General features: G+C 42.5%; 1 protein-coding gene across 1 annotated transcript in view; it reads right to left on the minus strand.

Annotated features, from left to right (window-relative positions):
• The window catches only part of WDFY4 (WDFY family member 4), a 282,866-nt gene that overhangs the window by 212,650 nt on the left and 44,329 nt on the right, over window positions 1–25,887 (minus strand). The window contains exons 11-12 of the mRNA XM_040624184.1: window positions 25,054–25,244; window positions 18,880–19,460 (exon numbers count right to left, since the gene is read on the minus strand). Coding sequence (XP_040480118.1) covers window positions 18,880–19,460; window positions 25,054–25,244 — 772 coding nt within the window. The remainder of the gene's footprint in view (window positions 1–18,879; window positions 19,461–25,053; window positions 25,245–25,887) is intronic.

The raw sequence follows: 25,887 nt of genomic DNA on the forward strand, positions 1-25,887 counted from the left end.
AGAAATCCTCAAGCTCACGTGTAACGATACTAAAAGATCTAATATCCCATTGTAGGAGTTCCAGAAGAAGAGAAGGAGTGTCGTGTGGGGGGAAAAAAAAAGTTCAGGAAGCTTTTAGCCATTATTTCTTTAAATTTTAAATTTGGTGCATACAGAACCTTAAAAATTCAAGAAGCTTAGCAAAACCCAAACAAAAGCAACAAAGCAATGTCTGCCCCGGCACATCATAGTCAAACTGCTAAACTCTAACGACAATGGGAAAAATCTTGAAAGAAGCCAGAGAAAAACAACACATTACATACAGGGGAAGAACAATTTGAACGACTGTGGATTTTCTCATGAGAAATCAGAAGGTATAGGCACAACAATTTTAAAGTGCTGAAAAGAAATATACATAATTTCATGTCCAGCAAAACTATCTTTCAGAAATAAGGACAAAATAAATAGATTCCCAGATGAAGGAAAACAAAGAGAATTTCTTGTCATGATTTTCTCTAAAATACTGAAAGGAGTTTTTCTGCTGGAAGGGAAACAATAACAGAAAGAAACTTGGTATTTCAGGAATGAAGAAAGACCAAGAGAAATGGTAAATATTTGGGTAAACATAATAGAAGACTATATCGTTTGTTAAGTTCTTAAAATATGTATTGATGGTTGAAAGCAAAATATTATTAGATACAACATGTATGACAATTACAACAAAAATAGCAGAGAATAAAGGGATCTGCATAGAGGTAAACTTCCTGTATTCCATTTGATACTTAACAGTAGAATGTTAAGTATGTACACTCTAATCCTTAGAACGAGCGCTGAAAAAACTAGACAAAAAGAGAGTCAAAAATTCAATAGATAAATTCAAACTGAATACTAAAATCTATTCAAATAATCCACAAAAAGGTAGGGAAAGAGAAACAGAGGAACAAAGAAGGGGGAACAAAGAGAAAACAAAAAATAAAATGGAAGACCTAAGTCCAAACACATCAGAAATTACATTAAGTAAAAACTGCCTACATATACCTTTTTTTTTTTTAAGATTTTATTTATTCATCTGACAGAGACAGAGACAGCCAGCGAGAGAGGGAACACAAGCGGGGGGAGAGGAAGAAGCAGGCTCATAGCAGAGGAGCCTGATGTGGGGCTTGATCCCGGAATGCCGGGATCACGCCCTGAGCTGAAGGCAGACGCTTAACCGCTGTGCCACCCAGGCGCCCCTACATATACCATTTAATAGACACATAGCGTCAGAATGGAGAAAAATAAAAAACCAAACTATATGCCGTCTGCAAGAAACCCACTTAATATAATGATATTAGATAGGTTAAAAGTAAAAAAGAATTTAAACCATGCTAACAGTAATGAAAAGAAAGCTGGTATGGCTCTACTAATCTTAGAGAAAGCAGACTTCAGAGCAAGGAAATTACCAGGAATGTTAAAAAAAAAAAATGTTATTTGCATCATCATTAAAGGAGGCATACATCCAAAATGTGTAGGCACTTCACAACAGAGCATCAAAATTTATAAACAAAAACTGGTAGAAGTGAAAGGACAAATGGACAAATTCACAATTATAGCTGGAGATTCAACGTTCTTCGCCCAGTGATTGATGGGAAAAGTAGACAGAAAATAATCAAAGGTATGGAACCGAGCAGCACCATCAACCAACTGACGTGATCTCACTCAACAACTTCAGAACACACTTCACGTTCTGTGGGAATTTGTCACAATAGACTGTAGGTCATAAAATAAACCTTAAAACATATCAAATAAGTAAAATCATACAAAGTATGTTCTCTGATCATAACAGAATTAAATTAAAAATGAATAATAGAAAGATAACTGAAAAATCTCCATGTTCGTGGGCGTTAAAAATCATATTTCTTATTTTTTTTTAAGATTTATTTATTTATTTATTTGACAGATAGAGACAGCCAGTGAGAGAGGGAACACAGGCAGGGGGAGTGGGAGAGGAAGAAGCAGGCTTCCAGCAGAGGAGCCTGATGCGGGGCTTGATCCCATAACACCAGGATCACGCCCTGGGCCAAAGGCAGATGCTTAACCGCTGTGCCACCCAGGCGCCCCTAAAAAACATATTTCTTATTAATTGTGATAAAATACAAATAACCTAAAACTTGCTGTCTTAACCATTTTCTAGTGTACAGTTCAGTAGTATCTAGTACATTCGTATTGTAAACGACACATTTCTAAATAGCCTATGGGTCCAAGAGAAAGTTTCAAGGAAAATTTTAAGATATTTTGAACTCAAATAAAAAGGACATATATCAGAAAAATATGTGAGATGGTCCTAAAGCAGGGCATAGAGGAAAATGTGTAGGATGAAACGCTTACATTACAAAAGACGAAAGTTCTCCAATTAAAAATCTATAGCCTGCTTCTTAAGACACTATATTTTACACTTGATCTTAGCCAAAAGGCTGAGCAGTGATGACACTATTTAAAAATAAATAAATGAATAAACTCAAAATAAGCAGCAAATAATAATAAAGATAACAAAAATCAATGAAATTAAAAACTGAAAAACAACAGAAAAAATAAAGTAAAAATTTAGTTCCTTGAAAACATTTTAAAAATTGAAAAACCACTAGCTAAACTATCAAAAAAGGGAAAAGACACAAAATATCAACATGAGTAATGAAAGAGAGAATATCCTTACATACCCCCAGACATTAAAGAGATAATACGAAAATGCTACAAATAACTCTGTGCACACAGATTTGACAATTTAAGTGAAATGGACCAATTCATTCAAAGCCACAAACTACCAAAAGTCAAGCAAGAAGAAATAAATAAGCAAAATAGTTTGTGGCTATTACAAACACTGATTATGTTGTTAGAGGCCTTCCCACAAAGAAAACTCCAGGCCCAGACTTTTACATTGGTGAATTCTACATTTAAAAGATAAATAACACCGATTCTATACAATTTCTTTCAAAAAATAGAAAAGAACACTTCCCAATGCATTTCACGAAGCCAAAATTACCCTGGTAGCAAAAGCAGACAAAGCCATTACAGTAACTACCTGCCAACATCTCTTCCAAATAGAGGTGCAAGAATCCTAAAAAAGACTATTTAAAAATCAAATATAATTATGTATAAAACAAATAAGGCACTATGACCAACCGGACTTATCCTATAAATGCCACGCTGTTTCACTATCAAAAATCAGTCAATGTGACAAACACCATATGACTTCACTCATATGTGGAATTTTTTTAATTATTTATTTATTTGACAGAGAGAGAGAGAGACAGAGGGAGAGAGAACAAGCACGGGAAGCAGGAGAGGGAGAAGCTGACTCCCCACTGAGCAGGGAGCCCGACGCGGGCTCGATCCCAGGACCCTGGGATCATGACCTGAGTGAAGGCAGACGCTTAACTGACTGAACCACCCAAGTGCCCCGATATGTGGAATTTAAGAAACAAAACAGATGAACATAGGGGAAGGGAAGGAAAAATGAAGATAAAAGAGAGAGGCAAACCATAAGAGACCCTTAACTCTAGGAAACAAAACAAGGGTTGCAGGAGGGCAGAGGGTGGGGGGATGGGGTAACTGGGTGGTGGGCATTAAGGAGGGCACTTGATGTACTGAGCCCTGGGTGTTACATGCAACTGATGAATCACTGAAGCCTACCCCTGAAACTAATAATAGACTATATGTTAACTAACTTGAATTTAAATAAAAATAAATAAATCCATGTAATCCATCATATTAATAAACTAAAGAAGGAAAAAAAAACATGATCATACACAGAAAAAAAGCATTTGAAAAATCCAACATTTGTTCTTGATAAAAATTATCAGTAAACTAGAAATAGAAGGAATCATCCATAACCTAATAATGGGAAGGAGGAGGAGGAGGAGAGGGAGGAGGAGGAGGGGGAGGGGGACGAGGGGAGGGGAACGAGGGGGAGGGGAGGAGGGGGAGGAGGAAGAGAGGGAGGAGGAGAAGAAGAAGAAGAGGAGGAGAAAAAAAAAACATAGCTGATGTTTGATGGCAAAAGACTGAAGGCTTTCTCCCTATGACTAAGAACAAAGCAAGGGTATCTGCTTTCCACACTCCTATTCAACACCATGTTGGAACAAAAGATTGGAAAAACCTCACTATTCACGGACAACATGATTGTCTACATAGAAAATCCCAAGCAGTATCTAAAAAAATACTCCTAGAACTAACAAGTGAACTTAGCAAGGTCTCAGGATACACAGTTACATGTAAAAACTAGACATATTCCTATATACTAGAAGTAAACAATTGGAAAACAAAACTTCAAAAATGTTATTTAAAATAATGCTTGAAAAATGATTAAACACTTAGGTATAAATCTTTTTTTAAAAAATTGTGCTGGCTCTGTATTCTAATGACCACAGAACTTGATTTTAAAAAAAGAAAAAAAGAAAGAACGAAAGAAAGAATGACCAATATAAAAGGAAAAACATACAATATTTGTGGTTTGTAAAATGTAATAGAATTGTCTCAATTCTCCCTAAATTCATCTATAGATTTAATGAATTCTAATCAAGATCCCAACATTTTTTGTAAATGCAAGCAAGCCGATCATTATATATTTTTTTAAAGATTTTATTTACTTATTTGACAGAGAGACAGCGAGAGAGGGAACACAAGCAGGGGGAGTGGGAGAGGAAGAAGCAGGCTCCCCGCTGAGCAGGGAGTCCAATGCAGGACTCGATCCCAGAACCCTGGGATCATGACCTGAGCAAAAGGCAGACGCTTACGGGCTGAGCCACCCGGGCGCCCATGATCATTATATTTACATATACTAGAACAACCAGGGGCAAAAGAGCTAAAATAATCAAAGCAATTTTAAAAAGGGTGAATATATTTGGAGGACTCACATTTGCTGGTTTTATGACTTATTACAAAGCTACAGTGATCAAGACAGTATTCGTGAAGGGCTAGACACACAGATCAATGGAACAGAATAGAGTCCAGAAAAAGACCTACATAAATAAGGCCAATTGATTTTTCACAAAGGTACAAAGATAATTCAATGGAGAAGGATAATATTTTCTACAAATGGCATAGGAGGAATTAGATATCCAAACGCAAAAAAAAATGATCTTGACTTTAACTTCACACCCTGTAGTAAAAGAAATTCAAAATGGATCACAGACCTATAAAACTTTTAAAAGAAAACACAGGACAAAATCTTGGTGACCCAGAGCTAGGCAGAGCTCTCACACGATACCAAAAGCCCAACAAAAGAAAACATTAATAAATTGTACTTCATCAAAATTAAAGATTTTCATTCTATGAAAATCTCTTTAAAGATGAAAAGACAAGCTACAGATGGAGAAAATCCTGGCATCCGTACAATGGAGTACCTGCATAAAAATGCATGAACAACTCATGCAAAGAACCGGATGGATCTCAAAGGCCTTATGCTGAATGGAAAAGTCTGGCCTCAAAAGATTACACATGGTATACCTGCATTTACATGGTATTCTGGAAAAGACAAAACTGTATGTCAGTGATTGCCAGGGGTTAGGGGTAGAGAAAGGATTTCACTATCAAGTGGCAACATTCAGGAATTATTTGAGGTGATGGGACTGTTCTGTGTCCTGACTGTGGTCACATGGCATGAAATTAAATGAATGAAAACCCATAGAACTTCACAGCAATAAAGGGACTTTTACTGTGTATAAATTCTCAAATTAATAATAACAATAAAAACAAACACACAAAACCCCCACAAATCTGATCCCAATTACAAACACCTGATCTTCAAACATCATGCCCATTGCGCTATCCTTACAGCCCATGGTCAGGTTGTCCTTGGCACCATCAGCCAAGGATGGCTAATCTGCCAGGAGTGAAATGATTGGTGTTAATTTATTCAATTCAACTGAACAAATATTTATTGACCTAACAATTTGCCAGGCACTTTAGATACATCTATAAATTAAACAAACTGAAGCCCATACCCAGGATGTGAGAGGAGGAGTGGATAATCATAATAAATATGTAAATTATAAATAATAAAAGTTCTTATTGTGTAATACATACTACATATTATAATATAGTATAATATATTAATATATTATCATGAATAAGTTAATTATATATTATGTGTCATTGAGAGAAAAAATTCGAGCAGAGAAAGAATGAAGAGTGTTAGGGTGGAGGAGGGAAGCAATTTGCAATTTTAATTCGGGTGGCAGAGTCAGCCTCCTTGAGAAGGTGACAACTGGACAGACTTGAAAGAGGGAGGCAAATATCTGTGGGAAAAGCATTTCAAATAACCGGAACAGCCAATGCAAAAGGCCCTAAGGTGGGAGTATGTCCAGCATGTTCAGGGAACAGCAAGGAAGCCTATATTACTACCTTGATACCAAAGCTAAACAAAGAAAAAAGAAAACTACAGACAATATCCCTAATGAATATACACACAAAAATCCTCAACAACATACTAGCAAACCAAATCTAACAGCATATTTAAAGAATTATACACTATGATTAAGTGGGGTTTATCCCAGGAATGCAAGAATGTGAGTGATTCAACATAAGAAAATCAATGTAATACACTATTAGTAGACAAAGGGAAAAGAAATAAAGGATTGCTCAATTGATGCAGAAAAAGCATTTGATAATATCCAACACCTTTTCATGATAAAAATACTCAGAAAACTAGGAATCAACAGGAACTTCCTCAACATGATAAAGGACATTTATGAAAAGACCACAGCTAACATACTCAATGATATAAGCTAGTCCTCAAATTCATATGGACTTGCAAGGGACTCTAAATAGCCAAAACCATATTTAAAAAGAACAAAGCTGGACTACTCCCACTTCTTGAGTTCAAAACTTACTACAATACTATGGTAATCAAAACAGTGTGGTACTCGCTTGAGGACAGACACACAGTCCAATGGAATAGAATTGACAGTCCTCAACAAGGATGCTAAGACCATTCAGTGGGGGAAAGAATAGAATCATCAACACAAGGTGCTGAGAGAAGTGCGTAGCCACATGCAAAAGAATGAAGTTAAACCCTGGCCTCACACCATATAATGGATCAATGAACTAAACATAAGAGCTAAAACCATAAAACTTTTAGGGGAAAACACAGAGGTAAATCCTCATGACTTAGGATTTGGCAATGGATTCTTACATGTGACACCAAAAGCATGAGCTACTAAAGAAAAAATACATAAAGTAGATTTCATCAAAATAAAAAGCTTTTATGCATCAAAGGACATTATTAAAAGTGTGAAAGAACAGGAATGGGAGAAAATATTTGCAAATCATGTATCTGATAAGTGTCTATTATTCATAATATACAAAGAAATTATACACCTAAACAACACAAAGAGAAACAATTCAATTTAAAAATGAGCAAAGGACTTGAATAGATATTTCCCCAAAGAAGATACAGAAATGGCCAGCAAGCCCATGAAGATACTCAACATCATTAGCCATCAGAGAAATGCAAATCAAAACCACAACGACATTCTACTTCCCACTCACTAGGATGGCTATAATTTTTTTAATGGAAAATAAATATTGGTGAGCATCTGAAGAAATTGGAATCCTCATACATTGCTGGTAAATATAAAATTTGTTCAGCTAACATGGAGGACTGTTTGGTGGCTCCTCAAAACATTGAACGTAGAATTATCATTTGATCCAGCAATTCCACTCCTATATATTTACACAAAAGAACTGCAAATACTCAAATACATTTACATACATGTTCGCAGCAGCACTATTTACAATAACCAAAAGGTGGAAACAAGCCAAATGTCCATCAGCAGATGAATAGATAACCAAATTGTGGTGTATGCGTACAATGGGATGATATTCACACATAACAAAGGAATAAAATACTCATTTATGTTACAATAGGAATAAACTTTGAAAAACTCATCTATGTTACAATAGGAATAAACTTTGAAAATATGTTAAGTGAAAAGAAACCAGACACAAAAGACTACGTATTGTATGATTCTACTCATATGAAATATCCAGAAGAGGGAAATCCAAAGAGACAGAAAAATTGATGTTTGCACAGGGGTTGGCTGAAGGAATGAGAATATATATATAGGGTTTTCCTTTTAGAATAATGAAAATATTTTGAAACTAGACAGAGGTGGTGTTTGCACAACATCATGAATGTACTAAATGCCACCAAGTTGTGTGCTTTTAAATTGTTAATTTCATGTTATGTCAATTTCACTTGAAGAAAAAAAAGTTAGATGTTTAAAAAACATTTTTAAGGAAAAGACACCCAGTACCTGGGGCAGAAGTTCTTAAAGTTTAATGTGCTTAAAAATAATGAGAGGAACTTAAAAAAAAAAAAAAAAAAAAAAAAAACAGATCCCTAAACTCCAACCCCAGTGATTGTGATTCAGGAAATCTGGTTTATGAGACTGTATTTTAGCACTTTCACAACTGATTCTGATGTGGGCAGCTGGGCTATAGGCCATACTTGGAGAAGCATTGCTCTGAGGTGTGGATCCCAAGAGCAGGAATGAGGGTAGGGGTTCTGAATGCCAAGGAGGGCGGACAGTGATATCCCACATGACCTAGTGTTCCTGGATGGCTTGTATCTTGCAAAAGACCTGTGAGTGTAACTGAAAGTTATAATCCAGAAGTTATAATCCAAAATCATATACATGATTATCTGTATCTCTCAAGGCCCAGAGGTGAGGACAGGGGAAGAGGGATGCTTGGCCAAGTTTTACAAAGTAAGAGTGATGTCATTGCCTTTGAAAAACCCAGAGGCCTGCAGGGATTTCGGAACCAGTGGAACCACATCACATCGCATCACACAGAGCCCGAGCTTGGCTATCCCCATACCCTGGCCCAGTGACCACAGCAGCGGCACGTCGTCAATGATGGTGCTCGCATCTGATCCAGGGATTTTTCCTGCTTAGCTGCGGAAGTCAGACTATCCCTCATCCAGACAATATCCAAATTCTCAGGGCAGGTTAAGCTACTCTATCTCTTCTTACTATGGCCAGTGGATTCCTGACTAATTCATTAGAAAATTAAAAGGCATACAATCTCATTTTGGCCGTCTGCACAGGCTACTGCAGACAGCCGCCACCTTCTCCCAAACCAGATCTTCCACCAGGGCTTCCCTGTCAGGGCCTGCACCAGCCACTCCTCCCCCAGGCTCACCCCATTGGTTACCAGGGCCAGGACATTATGTCCTAAAAACAGGTCTCAAAAGGTTCTCCTGCCAGCAGCCTGCTGTCTGGATGCCGGCCATTACCATAGCTGGGGGGGTAGACCCCCAGCCCCTGCCTTCCTCCCCCTCCTCGTTGTCATTTCTATCCATCTCTCCCCCTCCACACTCACACACACACACACACACACATAACCACACTCACACACACACACTCACTCACACTCTTGCATTCACACACAGTCTCACACATACACACACACCAGAGTGGCCTCTGCAACATGTCTGCCCGCTCCCCAAGGAATAACACCCCCCCTTCCTGCCAGCCCTGGGGCCATTCGTGCCTGGACCCCCTTCTAGGCTCAGGTCTCAGCACCGCCCTCAAGTGTGTGGCTCTGTCTCTGTAATCCCTACCAAAGCCCTAAGCTTTCTTCCCTCAGCAGGGCTGATTTGGGGTCTGTCTTTCAGGCCTGGGAATGCCCTCTCCAAGCCCTCCTGATCCAGGCCCCTGTCTCTCTCATCGTAGCTTAGCTCAGGGATCCCCTCTCCCAGGAAGGCCCCACCGAACTCGTCTCCCAGGCTGTGTCAGGTGCACTGCTCTGTTCCCCCTTAATCTCTGGGGCTGCCCTGGACGGCATCCACCGCACAGGGGTAATGATCCACTCACACTTCTGATTCTCCCACACCCAGGTGTAGGGCTAGGGCAGCAGTCATTTGTCCCTTCCCCCAAGTACTCACCGGTGCCTGGCCCGAGTGCCTTGCACCAGTGTGGGCATTCCCTGAGTGCTTACTGAAGTTCTGGACTCGCGTTCTCCAGACTCCATGTCTGCCAGGGAGGGAGCCAGAGAGGTGCAGGCAGGAGCTGCCTTCTGGAGGAGAAGCCGTGCCACCACTGTCCAGGAGATATGTTAGGGACGCGCTAGGGCAGCCATCCTGCCGCAGTGGGCAGCTTGGCTCGGCACCAGGCTGCACGGCAGGCAGCTCTAACAGTCAGCTCTCCTGATCTCAAAAGCCACGACAAGAGGGGCGCCTGGGTGGTTCAGTCGGTTAAGCGTCTGCCTTCAGCTCAGGTCATGATCCTAAGGTCCTGGGGTCGAGTCCAGCATCCGACTCCCTGCTCAGCGGGGAGTGTGCTTCTCCCTCTGCCCCTCCCCCCGCTCATGCACTCCCTCTCTCTCTCAAATAAAAAAATAAAATCTTAAAAAAAAAAAAAAAGACACGACAAGAAACCGTAGTCCTCCCTTATCTGCAGGGATGCCAGAAACCCCAGAGAGTACCAAGCCCTGTATACCCTGTTTTCTTCCCTATGCATACATACCTATGATAAAGTTTAATTGTAAATTCGGCACAGTAAGAGATTCATAGCAACTAACAATAAATAGAAAAATTCTAACAATATGCCGCAAAGTTACGTGGATGCGGTCTCTGTGTCTCCAAATATCTTCTCGGACCGTACTCACCGTTCTTGTGGCGACGGGAGCGGATAAAATACCCAGAGAGGAGAGGGAGGGACGTGCCGGACGCAGGCACGGACGCTGCGTTAGGCTGCTATTGGCCTGCTGACGATTCGTCAGGAGGAAGAGCACCTGCTTCCAGACCGTGTTGGCGGCCAGAAGCGAAACTGCCGAAAACGAAACTTCAGATGGGGTCGCCGCGGACTGGCGCATTGCGGTTTAAGAGGAAGCTCCCTGCAAAGCCACAGGTCCACAGAAGGGAGGACAGGCTTTGCGCAGACGCTTCGGGCTCAGCTGGGTTCTCACACTTGAGATGCACACCCAACATCCCACGTACTCACATGCACGTGCACACGCACAAGTACCCACACATGTCTGCATGCGCCCGCACACACCACGCGCGCGTGCACACACTCAATCCCTGGCCATCCAGAGGAGCATGGAAAAGCAGGCCCAGCCTGAATGGCAGATGTGACAGAGCAAGACCCCTTTGGGGGGTGACCGCTCAGGGGAGTCACCAGGGAAAAAGCCAGGCCACCCTCCAAGGCCACCTAAGACCCAGATCCAAGACTGCCCCCAGGCATTGAATGTCGGAGAATAGGTTGCTGATGTCAAGGAGGACTGAGTGGGGGCTAGCATCAGAGGGACACCCTCCAAAATGCCTCCATCCCGGGGCCCACAAGCCTCAGCCAGAGCTGCAAAAAGTCAGGCCCTAATGCAGCCTGGTGTGCGGAGCTTCTGACTCCAGCAAACCCCTAGACTGTCCCAGAGCTGTGGGTATGTAGCAATGTCTGAGCCACAGCTACTGTGAGAAAGGCAAAAGGTTCATATACTTCAGCTTTACAGTTTACCAGCACTCTTGCTGGGTCTCTGGAATTGACAGCATATATTGTATATGTCCAGAAAGTAAAATCTTTCTGGGTTTTGAACATGATGATATTTACTGAGTGACTACTAGATCCGACCCCAGATGAACAGCAGCAGAGGACTGCAAAGGACAGTTTAGGGCTCTGGTCTGCAGAGCACCCGCTGTAACCGTGTCTTTGCCGGGCGCACACCGCGTTCCTGTTGCATTACAGCCACAACTTGGCTTCAAATTCCAAGTCATTGATATTGTTCCTGTTGCTGATATAATGAACGAAGGTCAGCCCACGAGGCCCAGGAGGGGCCAGGAGAGGTCAAATGCTAGGGCAGGAACCAAGTCCTCTGACAGCCAACAGACTTGGAGCACTCCTGGTTTTGAAGAGGGACCTCTCCGGTCCCAGTCGTACAGAGTGGCCTTTCTAGAACACAAAGCCCATCATTCCACAGCCCTGCCCAAAGGCTTCCATGGCTCCACATCACCTGTAGGACAAAACTAAGATGGCCTCATGTGGTGAGCTTGCAAGGCCTGCCATGGCCTGACTCACTCCTCACTCCACCTTCACCTCCAGACCCTCACTGTGGATTGGCTGGCCAAGAAGGCTGTTACCCATCTCAGGTAGCAGGACCTGGTAGATACCAGAGAAGGTCCCCATATGGTTATCACGACTGTAGCCACCATTTATTAAACTCCGTTAAACGACATTTGTGTGGGGGGTTGGGGGGCAGTGTGAGTGTGGGGTGTGTGCCTGCGTGTGTGTGTGTGTGTGTGTGTGTGTAAAGGTCTATGGGGGGATGTGGTGTAGGGGTGTTCTGTATGGGGTGTGTGTGTGTGTGTGTGTGTGTGGTATGGGTGTGCTGTGTGCGGGGGTGTACGTCTCATAGAGATTATCTATTCTGTATTTTGGACATTGCATATGCATTTGGGCAAATCCATAATATATAACTTCCACTTTGTGAACAATGATACTTAAATCATAGTTGCTGTATGAATTAAACCAACCAAGGCTTATGGAGAGCAGAGCACAGCAACCGGCACACAAGTCCTTGGGAGACAGCATCCTTGATCGCAATGACTAGAACCATTCTCCTCTCCAGCCCTCACCTCACAACGGCCTTCAAAGTGGATACTTTTGTTACCACTGCCTTCAAACCAGGAAATCGAAGCTCAGGGAGATAAAGCAATAGGCCCAAAGAACATGGCTACTAAGGCATAGAGCATTTGGCCTGAGTCCAAGGCCCACAGCCCCTGCCCTTCCTCCCTGGAGCGCAAGTCCCACTTTGCACAGACAGGGCTGAGCCAAGGCACTTGTCAAGAAGATGCCAAGTGTTCACGGTGTTCACCATGTCCCCCATTCCCAGCCCACTGCCCTGCCTTTATCCCCCTGATTCTCTCATGAGAGGCTAGGGTTTCACTTATTCTCTAACCATTAGGAAAGGTCCAGGGTGATGTATTAGTTTTAATGAGGAAAAAATTGCTCTATTTTTGAAATCTGACTCTTACACATTTAAAAATTACTCATTGTGAAACCAAGATGACATCTGACACAGGATTACTCTGTAAAGAATTCGGGCTGATGCCATCTATAGGTTAGAGACCAGCTTTAAACTATTTAAGCTACTGTGTCAGAACATTTGGAAAATCATCACCATTAATGTGGCAGTTTCCAGAAGATGCAGGAAGAACACACAGACACACACACACAGACAGACAGACAGACACACACACACACACACACACACACACACACACACAGGTTTAGGAAATAGACCTGGGATCAGAATCTGGTTCTATTGCTTACTTACTAAATGTGTGACTTTGGCCATGCTCCTTATCCTTTCTTAGCCTTGGTTTCTTTATTAGTGAAGTTCTAGGATTGGGAAGGAGTTAAATGAATAGAAGTGTTTAGTGCTTAGCCCCCAGAGACATTTGAAAAATGACTATTGCTTCTCATCACTCAATACCACTTACTCGTGTCTTCTGGTGCTGACAACGACTTCCCTGCCCTCTAAGAGCTGGTAGAAAAAGGCTCAATGCTGAGATACCAAGTTTACCTGCGTGCTCTCCAGGTGGCCAGGGTAGAGGCCTCCTCCCCCGGAAGAGAGAGACCAGGGAGCCTCAGAAAGGGAATTGTCCCCAAGACAAAGCAAGAAGAGAAGGGCCTGGAATCTGGTCAAGGCCTGGCTCACAAAGTGCAGCTGTGGTACCAGTGCAGTGAGCAATGTCCCAATCTTGAGAAAGAAGAACAAAGCAGGAGGCATCCCGCTCCCTGATTTTACAAAGGCAGAGTAATCAAAATAGTATGGCGTTGGCATAAGATACATAGATTAATGAAACAGAATAGAGAGACCATATCAACCCACATATATGTGGTCAATTAATTTACGACAAAGGAGCCAAGACTATACAGTGAGGAAAGGACCGAATTGCAATGAATAGTGCTGAGAAAAAACTAGACAGCCACATGCGGAAGGATGAAACTGGACCATTGCCTTACACCATATACAAAAATTAACCCAAAATGGATTAAAGACTTGATGTAAACATAAGACCTGAAACCATAAAGCTCCTGGAAGAAAACAGAAGCTCCTCGACATTGATCTTGGCAACGATTTTATGGATTCGACACAAAAAGCAAAAACAATAAAAGCAAAAATAAACCAGTAGAACTACATCAAACTAAGAAGCTTCCGTACAGCAGAGGACGCCGTCGGTGACATGAAAAGGCGCCTACAGAATGGGGGAAGACACTTGCAAACTGAGTAAATGATAAAGGGTCAATACCCAAAATATATAAAGAGCTTATACAACTCGATACCAAACAAAAAAAAAATCCAATCAAAAATGGGCAGAACAGGGCACTTGGCTGGCTCAGTTGGTTAAGCGTCTGCCTCCGGCTCAGGTCATGATCCCAGGGTCCTGGGATGGAGTCCCGCATCGAGCTCCCTGCTCAGCGGGGAGCCTGCTTCTCCTCCCTCTGCCTTCCGCTCCCCCTGCTTGTGCGCTCTCTCTGTGTCAAATAAATAAATAAAATCTTTTTTTAAAAATGGGCAGAACATCTGAAGAGACATCTTTCCAAAGAAGATATATAGGTGATGAAAAGGTGCTCTTCATCATTAATCATCAAGGAAATGCAAATCAAAACCATAATGAGATACCACCTCAACACCTGTTAGAATGGCTATCATCAAAAAGACAAGAAATAACAAGTGTTGGTGATGGACACTCATGCGCTGTTGGTGGGAATGTAAATTGATGCAGCTATTATGGAAAAGACTATGAAGATTCTTCAAAAAAACTAAAAATAGAGCTACCATATGATTGAGCAATTCTACTTCTGGGTATTTATCTGAAGAAAATGAAAACACCAACTTGAAAAGACACATGTACCCCTATATTTACTGCAGCATTCTTTACACTAGCCAAGATACAGAAACAACCTAAGCGACGATGGATGAATGAATGGATGAAGATGTGATATATACACACAATGGAATATTCAGCCAAAAAAAGAAGGAGATCGTGTCATTTGTGACAACATGGATGGACCTTGAGGGCATTATGCTAAGTAAAATAGTTCAGAGAAAGACAAATACCATATGATCTCACTTCTATGTGAAATCTAAAAAAAAATAAATACAAAGAGCTCATAGATACAGAGAATAGATTGGTGGTCGCCAGAAGCAGGGTGTAGAGGTATTGGCAAAATAAGTGAAGGGAGTCAAAAGGTACAAATTTCCAGTTTTAAAATAAATAAGTCATGGGAACATAAGGTTCAGCCTGGCGACTACAGTTAATAATACTATACCGTATATTTGAAAGTTGCAAAGAAAAGGAATCTTAAAAGCTCTTACCACAAGAAAAAACATGTGAACTAGTGTGATGATGGGTGTTAATGACTAGACTTGCTGTTGTGATCATTTCCCAATATGTAAAAACACTGAGGGGCGCCTGCGTGGCTCCTCGGTTGAGGAGTCGGTTGAGCGTCCAACTCTCGGTTTTGGCTCGGGTCATGACCTCATGGGTTGTGAGATCGAGCCCCACGTTGAGCTCTGTACTCAGTGAGGGTGTGCTTGAGATTCTCTCCCTCTGCCCTGGATCCCACTTGAGCGTTCTCGCTCTTTCTCTCAAGTAAGTAAAGTCTTTAAAATATATATTTATATGCAAATATTGAATCACTATGTTTTATACCTGAAGTAATATAATATGTCAATTATACCTCAACAAAAAATACATGAATAAATGCCTTATTTGATGGATTAGCTAAAATGAGATTTAGATTAGATTGATGGACTGCCCAAAATTAATATTGGGCAATAGTAATATATACATTAGATATAAAAGAATACCTTTAAGAGTTAAATTAAGTGCTTCCATATTACATATGTAACACGTATGTATTGGAAAGAGGATAAGGATAAACAGCAATAGTAAATAAAGAAATAGTTAAACATTATGAGGATGACTGTGAAATTATTTTAGGGTAACCACTAAAAGACTAACAGAGAGTATAAAATCCAAATTAGTCAATGAGAAAAATTAAATTAAAAATTTAAATTCTAATAATTCAAAAGAAGACAAGGAAAAAATTTTTTTTTAATGTGGAGCAATAGAAAATACAAAGTAGCAAAGTAGAAATAATTCCAAACATACCAATAATTATAAAAATATAAACAAAGCAGGGGCGCCTGGGTGGCACAGCGGTTAAGCGTCTGCCTTCGGCTCAGGGCGTGATCCCGGCGTTATGGGATCGAGCCCCACATCAGGCTCCTCTGCTATGAGCCTGCTTCTTTCTCTCCCACTCCCCCTGCTTGTGTTCCCTCTCTCACTGGCTGTCTCTATCTCTATCAAATAAATAAATAAAATCTTTAAAAATATATGTATAAACAAAGCACATCCTTCAGTAACAAAAAATACCAGGCGGGGTTAAATGATAAAATAAAACAAAAAACTAGCTCTCTAGTGTTGACAGAAGAAACACCTAAAACATTAGGACCTGGAAAGCTTGAAACCAAAGAATTTTTTAAAAACTTCCAGGCGTATACTAACCAAAAGAAAGCTGGTATAGCCTTATTATGACTAGACGAAATTGTTTTTACGGCAAAATGTATTATTAGAGATAAAGAAGGTCACCATATAAAGTGAAATTTTTTGATTCCACAAGATGATATAAAAATTGTAAATATGTGTGATTCTAATAGCCTCAAATATAAGGCAAAAATGGACAGAAATTGACTTATCTATCACTATAATGAAAAATATCTAACATAGTTTAGTAACTGATGTGTCAAGCAGATTAAATAATCTGAAAATTTGAAGAAGACAATAGACAAATTTGATATAAAGGACAGAAATAGAACATTGAGTGTAACAACTGGAAAATATGCATTCTTTTCAAGCACCCACGGAACACTTATGAAGATTTATCACATTGGAGGCCACAAAGTCAAGTTCAACTAATTTCAGAGGATTACCATTATACAGCCCGCCTTCTCTCATGATGATAAAATAAGAACTCAACAACAATGAAAAATGACCAAAAATACCCTGTAACTTTGGAAATTCACAATTCAAACAAGATTCAAGAATCAAACTATAAGTCACAAAGGAAATTAAAATATTTAGGACTAAATAATACTGGAAGTGCAACATAATGAAACTTGAGTGGTAACAGCTAAAAAAAGTGACAGAGAAATTTGCATTTAAAAAGAGAACTGAAAACTAGTCTCCTAATCAATTAAACTAAGGAGAAGAGTACCAGAATAAACCCAAAGAAAGTAGAGGACATAATTAGAACAAACAAATGAAAACAGAAATAGAAAATATATGTATGAGAGATCGGAAAAGCTGAACGTTGGCTCATGGGATACGCTGATAAATGAAACTCTGTCAAGAATGCTGGGGTGCTGGGGGGCAGGGGAAGAGAAAAGACACAAAGGATCGTGTCAGGAGCAAAAAGTTAAAAAGATATTGTGAACAGCCTTATGCCAGTAAATTGAAACTTGGAATGGGAAAATGAACTGGAAAAGTTACTAAGAATGATTCAAGAAGAAATAGAAATTTATTATCACAAAATAAATCTTACAAGAAAACATTGAGCTTATGAGGTTCTTACTGGCAAATTCCATCACACAGCTAAGGAACAGAAATAGTAATCTTTATTTACATAAACTCTTCCAGAGAATAGAAGAGAAAACACTGCCCAACTCACGTTAGGCAGCTATCATAAACTTGATAGTAAAAATAGTCAAGGAAAGAGAGTGAAAGACCAAACTTTCTCATGAACAAAAGTCTTTTAAAAAATTAGCAAATCAAAGCCAGCAATACATACTTCATGAGCAAGTTGGTGTCTGCGCAAATGCAAGATTAGAAAACCAATTAATTTAGCAAATTAGCCAGAGAGACGAGAACAATGATATGATTATCTACGTAGTTGGAGATTTGGCATCTATTCCCCTCACCACCAGCCCCCAGCACTGAAGTCTGGCCAATCCAACATCACTGGATAAAAGTACACGTCTCTCAGAAGGGCGTTCTGTGGCCGGTAAACATCAGAGGGTGTGGAGAGGTGGTAGGCAGGATAGTTTATTGCAATATTAATTTGTGTTTTGTCATTGCTACCTTAGGGGAATAAAAAAGAGAACCCACTCTTGTTACATGTTCTTTCATTTTCTTCCCCTGCCACGCCAAAGGAAGAGGGGTGTTCTCTGGGCTTCCTTGCTTTAGTGGAAGTTTGTCTTACAGGAATGAAAGTAAAGCGTTGTCTGCAAAAGTCTGGGCTCATGGAGGAGATGGGCCTGTGAGGAAAGCGGAGATGATTGTCTTTGTTACGAGAAGTGGAAGCAGTGAGAAAAGAACAGGAGGAACTAGTGAGGGGGAAGGATACAATGGTTATCCTGCAAGTCAGAGGACCTCAATTCCACCCCCGGGTTGTGCAGGGACAAAGGTGGGGTGGGGGCAGTGGGTAAGCTCAGACTCCCAAAGGCAAAGTCTGCCCCGCACACCAGGGTGGCTGAGTACAGGCTCCAAGCCTCCCCGGAACAGCAGCAAAGATGGCAAAAGAGAAAGTGAGCTTATCGGCAGAGTTCTGTCCTTGGTTTCCAAGATCTGGGAAGCCCCCCAGTTCTTGTGTCACTCAAAAGCATCCTCTAACCACGTATTGACTCAGATTGGTTCTCTGCCAGCACCCAAGGTAGAAGAGATTGGAGTCGAAGTTAACTTGATTTAAAGGAAAAAAGTCATGTGACATTTTTGCACCCCTTCCCCCACCCACCTCCCCCCAGTTTGTAGGTCTAGGCTTCCTACCCACTACACATGCACAGGATATTTGGGAGAAAACAGGAGAGAGAAATACACTGATAAGCCGATTACAGAAGCCAGCAGCAAAGGTCTACCTCTCCTCCAGTTCTGGCCACTGCTTGAAGTTTCCTTGGGAGTCCCTGCCAGCTTCTTCCTTCTGGGCATTCACAACTGGGTCCTGCCCAGCCCTTGGGAACTCCTTTAGGTCTCTGCGCAGGTGGAGGGTGCCACTGGCCATGCTGTCCAGAAAGCTGAGGACCTGGAGGCAGCTCTGTATCTTGGGTGGGAGTGGGCTGGCGGAGGTGAAGGCCACACTCAGCAAATCAGCAAATGGCCTGGCCTTTGTGTCCGCTCCGGAGTGCAGAAGGGCTCCCTCTTCCTCCTGGGCTCCGAAACAACCCAGCAAACAGAGGTCCTCGGCCAGCTTCTCAAAAAGCCCGTTCCTCTTGAAGAAGTCCCCATTGACAGGGTCCAGGTGCAACGCCGCGGACAAGGCACGGAGGGTGTGCAGGACCAGATCCAGGGTTTGGCTGGGGGACACCATCCCCCATGTCTGCAGCGGGGGCTCCTGGAGAGACCCCTCCAGGTCAGAGAGCAGGGACAGGAGTCCATTGAAGCCACTGGACACTCTGAAAGCGGCACGGCCTTTGGGGGTCTCCAGGATCCTGAGTAGAGACTGAGACATCAACAGGATAAAAATGAGGAAAATCCAGGAGGCAGCTTGTTAATGCCAAGCTCCAGCACCCCCCTGCCAAAGCACTGCCTGTGCTCTTCCCTGTTCAAGGTGTGGGAGCAGTGAGCGGGCTGAGGGTGCTTCCGAACAGTGGGGTGCCCATCTTGTTCCTCTTCCTTTTAGTTTTAGGTTACCCCTCAGTGCCTCCTTTCATAGGCTGCTGTCGAAGCCTATGCTCAGGGATAGGGTTGGTTTCCCCTCCTGGATCTTAACTTTGATGCATCTCCCTCCAGAAAGCTTCCTTTGACCCCTGGATTGTACTCACCCCGGGCCGAGTGCTCACACAGCCCCCTCTCATTTGCTGAACCAAACTCTCTTCACACTGTCATGAAGTTACTTGAAAATTGCCTCGGCCCTCCACTAGACTGAAGCTCTGTGAAATCAGGCAACCCACTGCCGTGGAATGTAGCGCGCACTGAATCAATATTTGCTGAATGGTGGCATGAACCATCTCTTCCATTGCAAAGAAGACTCACAGTGAAATCTATATGAAGGAGCTTATCATTATTTATCTCCCTCTGTGCAAGCATGAGTACCTCTAATGAAGAAAGATGGTAAAATGAGTCTATTAATATCTGGTTGAAAAATATGAAGTCATGAAGGCAGAGAAGAGAAACTTTCGATGGAAGGAAACATAACTATAGCTTCTAGAATAGACCATATGTGGACTTTAGGCTATTTATAACATACATAGTAGAATCTACCTTCTTCATATCACTGAGATAGTACTAGACAAAACTTCTACTTCCTTCTAAAATCAAACATTTATTGAGCACTTACAGCATGCTGTTCATTGAGGTCCGTGTGCAATATACAGTATTTGACAAATGTTTTAGAGGGAGGGAAGGAGGACGGGAGAGAGGGAAGGAAGGAGAGAGGAAAAGAAGGAGGGAGGGAGGGGGGAGGGAGGGAAAGATCTGGACTAACTACTTCTGAATTTGGCTCAAAACCCAGGAAAGTTTACTTTATAGGCAGGTCCTTAAAAGAAGCATGTAGACTGTGAAAGCAGGTTCTCCAGAAGGCTGATGCTCAGGGAGTGTGAAGTTCATGGTGTAGCAACACCAAGCCTTCTAGACAAACAAGGCCTTTCTCTGTGTAGACAGCATCCCTGCAGCAGCCTGCCCCTATTCCCCACCCAGGGGACTCCGGGGCCAGGACAACCACACCCAGATCTGCTGCATCTGTGCCTGCCTCATGTGAGCAACTCACTCCCAACAGAATATTACTTCTTCCACCAAGTTGGAAACACACTCTAACCTTGCAGTGTGTGTGGTGGTGCTGGTCTCGTCCCACCGACTGATACTCTGGGTGACGGGATGGGCACTGGTAAATTTACAGCATGCATTGCACTGTCTGCATCTGACCTTGTGCCTGGACATGTGACTCACGCCTTGAAAAATAAACCAGTCACCAAGACATTGGGAAATCTGAAGTTGTAGGATGTTAAGCCCTCTAAATTTATAGGAGTGCTTTCGGCGGCTCCTAAAGCTAGTAGGAGGTTGTTGAAGGTAAACGAATGGAATGAAGTTCTGTTGTTTATCACAAAGACACAGGGCAAAACAAATACGAAAAAGGGAGAATGAGCAAAAAACAAACAAATCAAATTACAGGCACTTGTCTCAGCATGGGTGACCACCAAACTCCCCTCTTATTCAAGAAGCCACCTTCCAATCATCCAATTTCACACCAGATATTGGTCAAAGGACTCCATCATTCAAGGAGTGTTGAGAGGGGATATTTTTAAAATAGAGCGACCCAATGAAAGTCCGTCTTAGGACCTGTGTCTCGTAGAGGGTCTGTCCCCTGTAATTCCTAGATGGCTCCTTTCTCCTCCTGCTGGGAGGGGGGAGGAGAAAGAAATGGCTGTCCTTAATTGTTGCTTTGTTTGATTTATTAAATTCAGAATCATTATCTAAAATGGGGGTAATCTCATTAGAACTTAGACTGCTCTATTATTTCTTGGGATGGGGTTAATTTCATATTTGCAGAGTCATAAAGTAAAGAGTCCAGAATCCAATTACAAAGGCTTAATTTCATAGCAACTAAAGAGAAACATTTCTATCATAAAGGAAAATAAATACTGTGCTACTTCGGGAAACGATTTGTCAGGAACTGGGGGCCTAGGAGGAGGGTCTCCATTACTGTCATTCAACTTTGCATGATAATGCATCACCAAGGCTTGCCAGTCTGCGGAAGGGAGTAAATTTAATCAGCTGAAGTCAAAGTAATCAGGGTAGGGTTGACACATTTCAAGAAAGGTCAGCGTTAAGCACATTTTCTCCTCCTTAACTCAGTTACCATGTCATTGTCTCTGAGTTAGTATTCCTCCAGCTTGAATCTATAAAATGGATGTCTGCAGCAAAGCGCTAACTACGTTAGGACTAACAGGATTTATTTCACATTCTATTATGTGTTATTCCTCATAATTTTCCATGTGTCATGCTAGAAGACTCGTGAGGTAATGCGATTAAGCACAGAGTTGAACAGCTAAATGTATATTAGCAGATCAATCTGAATTTGTGCATAACCCAATCACAGTCCCACAGGCAGTGGAGAGGAAATTCATTTGCTTACATTATTCTTTAACTCAATTATCATTTGCCAGGATTAGGTGGTGAAGTCACATGTGCTTTCCTGTTGGTATGGAAGCGCCACTGGATTTTGGAAACGACTGCCTGAAGTTGGGTGTTTCTGGAGGAATTCTCTCCTCCAAAGCAACTGGCCGACTGCCTCAGGGAAAGGAAGTGAGGGTCACACCTGGGTATAAATGCCTGTCAGAGATGGCAAACCTCCGGGGGGGGGGAGGGGCAGAGGGTAGGGTCTCAGAGGTCACCCCGCTCCATCACTTCCCCCTCATCCTGCATCTGACTCACTTTGCAGGCACGGTGCTTTGAGCAGAGTCCACCCTCAACTTCTAAAGAGGGAGATCCATCCAGAAAGAGCTAATTTTCTCTCTTTGTTTCTAAAGTTCCAACAGATTCCCAAGACGTTTGGAACAAATGCAGATTCCATACCAGACTCCAGCAAACACTGGATAGCCCCTCACATGACTCGGTGGTGGGCCAGTCGGGAGCAGCCCCATGTCTCCCCACCACCCACTAGAGCAACAACGTGCCTACAGCCCCGGTCCTGGGAGAGCCCTAGCAGCTCCAGGCGCCACCCCAAATTGCCCAGTAGTGACTTGGCACCAAGGGAGAAGATGGCACATTGAACACAGGGTATGACTTTGTTAAATAAGCTTAACACAGTGTTAATCCCTTGATAGCATGACTCTGAAATGGTATTGAATCTGTAAAATACCATAAAGGCTTTACATTGCTAATTCTAGAAATTCAGTCCTATTACCCAAGGGCTGACACTCCAATAACGTGTCTCTGGGCTGCAGAGTAAGTAAGATGAACTTTCCATGAGCAAAGCAGGATACTTTATAACGGACACAGAGACTCTTGTTGTCTCTAAGCAGAGTAAAGCCAAAACTTTCCTCTCTGTAAATCTGTTTGACTCTTAATAGGAAAATACCAGAAACAGTTGGGGATTCCAATGATTCATCCACCAGGAACCCAAGGGCCTGACTACTTTGGTCATGCCTTCTCTGTTGCTTATTGGCATAAGGCTCGTGTAAATCAGGCTGGAGACAGACATGTGAGAAAAAAAATGTAATAAATGGCAGGCTAAGGAGGAAAGATCCCTAGATTATAAGTCACTAGTTTTAGATTCAAGCTACAACGCACAATTTATATTAAATGCTTTCTGGACATGTCCCTGATGGAACAGTAGGACCAGACCACATGAAGCTCAGGTCCTTCCGAGCCGCAAATTGCCTTTAATTCTTCTTCTCTCTCTCCCTTACGCTCCCTCACATGCTCCCTCTCAGTCTCTTTACCTCACATAATCATGGGACTCTAGTACCTTTCAACAGATAGTTAACTTTTTGTTTCATATAAGTCTGATTTTATTTCATATAAAACTAATTTCTTTTTATAAAATTATATTTATTTACTTGATAGAGAGAGAGAGCACATAAGCAGGGAGAGAAGGAGACGCAGGCTCTCAGCTGAATAGGGCGCTCGATGTGGGGCTCGAACCCAGGACCCTGGGATCATGACCTGAGCCCAAGGCAGACACTTAACTGACTGAGCCACCCAGGCGCCCCATGATTTCTTTGGCCCTATAATTACATCACTGTTTTGGTTCTGGTCATCTGTGAAATGCGTGGTAATTATGGTCATCTTGTCCCTTTTGAATTGGCTTCTCATGACGCCTTGGCCATGCCAAGCACAAGCTCAGGCCATGTGATGATGGGAACACACGTGTCGGACAATCACATGACAGTGACAGGCTCTGCAGAGAAGCAAGTAGGTAAAAGAAACCGAGCACCGTTCTCTAAATGTTCAAATGGTTTTGTACAGAAATAGTCATGGCTGGGTAGGCCTGCTTGTTTAATTCTGGAAGTCAGAGCAACTCCGTATTTTTTTTAAATTCACCGATGATCGAGGGTAGCCATACGTCACTGAGACACGAGTGTGTATTGTGCACGGGGTTGTGCTGCACATGTACGTGAGGGCCCCTGGGGGATACTTGCATTTACATCCGCTCTTCTCTTCAACAAGATATAACAAAAGAGGGAATTTTAAAAAACGTGTAAGGCCACAAAGACAAAAGGCATGGAAAAACAAGGACAACAAAATCATAAGGCAGAAGGCATGGTGGTGAGGGCATGTGTTATCGCTTTAACTGTGCTACGATTATTTGATGATCCTTAAAATATTACAAAAACAAAAACCTACACTCATCTTCGTTACCCACAAGGGACACCCCGGTGTGACTCCTCCCCTTGTGTCCTCTGCGGCCAGGCCTCTCGTCCTAGCGCCAACATCCTCCTGCAAGCCGTCCTCAACGTGCGAGGCAGGAGTGGGCTCTGCTAGCCTCTGCGCCCGTGGCTAAGCCCGCACTCAGGACCTCCCAGGGCATTACCGCACTGCATTGCAATGACTGCTCACTTCTTAGGAGCACTCGTCTCTGAGCGCCCGGATGGCTGTGTGAGCTGGGCACTCGGCTGCTAGGGGGTAGACACTCGCTAAATGCTGGTCAACTCAACAAGGCAGCTGCTTGGCCACCAGACTTCGCTTCCACCGTTGACAGTGTGTCTGCGAAGCGGCTGCCCAGCCACAGTACCTTTCCTGGTGCCCCTCGTATCCAAGTGAGTTGTGCCCCAAGCAAGCTGGACAGAAGTGTGCTAGTTCTAAGGTTGCAGAACGCCTCGTGCAGCTCTCCATGCTCCTTTCTCTGTCCCCTGGCTGAGCGAGATGCCCAGATGGCAGCTGTCCCTGAATGGCATCCCCCTCCCCCACTGATTGGACTCTACAGGAAAGAAACTCCCCAGGGGTCAGGCTACGGAGGATGCGGGACTTTTTGTGAGAGCAGTTAGTACTTCCTGACCCGGACAGTACAGGGACCAAGGGAATGCCTGCGCAAATGCCGAGCACCTACTACCTGTCCGAGGGAAAGCCCGTCACAGAGGGAGACTGGACGTCACCTGCAGAAGATCCAGTTTCAGCTGCAGCTCGCCTTGAGTGGACGAGCACAGAGCGCCCACAATGATGCTCATATACTCCTCGGCGTTGATGACGGAGAGCTGCTCCAAGATGCTGAGCGAGGCTTCCCGGTACCACTCGTCATCCAGGAAGATCTTGATGAAGGGCACCATGCCGTGGTCTTTCAGGACAACTGTGGGCCAGACAGACAGGACGGGGCTAGAGCAATGGGGCCTCGGTGCCTTGGCTTTAATGACAAGAAAGCTTTCTCTTACAACATCCAAGTTTGTTTTGCTCCCTTTATATGCGTGTCTTCTGCCCACTAGAAACTTTTTTTCCCCCCAAATCCATACCCACTGTTAAAATGAGAAGGGGAAAAGAGAAGCTGAAGCTACGGAGCAATTAAAACAAAAACAAAACAAAACAAACAAACCAAAAAAAAAACTTGTTTTTTTATTCAATGAAAATTCTGTTTTTGAAATTTTTTTCAAAAATTTTTCAGTGAATTTTTTTTAAGAAACCTACCTAATACAAACTTTAACTAGATAATACCTCTAACCTTTATTGCCACTTAGTAGCCTAATCCAGGGCCAATGACAACTCCCTCTCTTCTCTGCCAAAATTCTTACTGAAAACGAACCAGAATTGAAGTTACGAATGTATTTAGTTCTGAGCTAGTTGCCCGGAGTGGGGGGATTAAAGAACTTTGACTAGTGGTATGCTTTTGTTTAAAAGTAATCGGAAAAATTTCTTTTGCAGGATTGATATTTGGTGGGATCACATGTGGAATAAGAATTAGGAAGTAACCAAATCATTCAAGTGGTGTGATGTAGATT

Source organism: Ursus maritimus, unplaced genomic scaffold (genome assembly GCF_017311325.1).
Source record: "Ursus maritimus isolate PB19 unplaced genomic scaffold, ASM1731132v1 scaffold_7, whole genome shotgun sequence".
In the NCBI taxonomy this organism is placed as follows: Eukaryota; Metazoa; Chordata; class Mammalia; order Carnivora; family Ursidae; genus Ursus; species Ursus maritimus.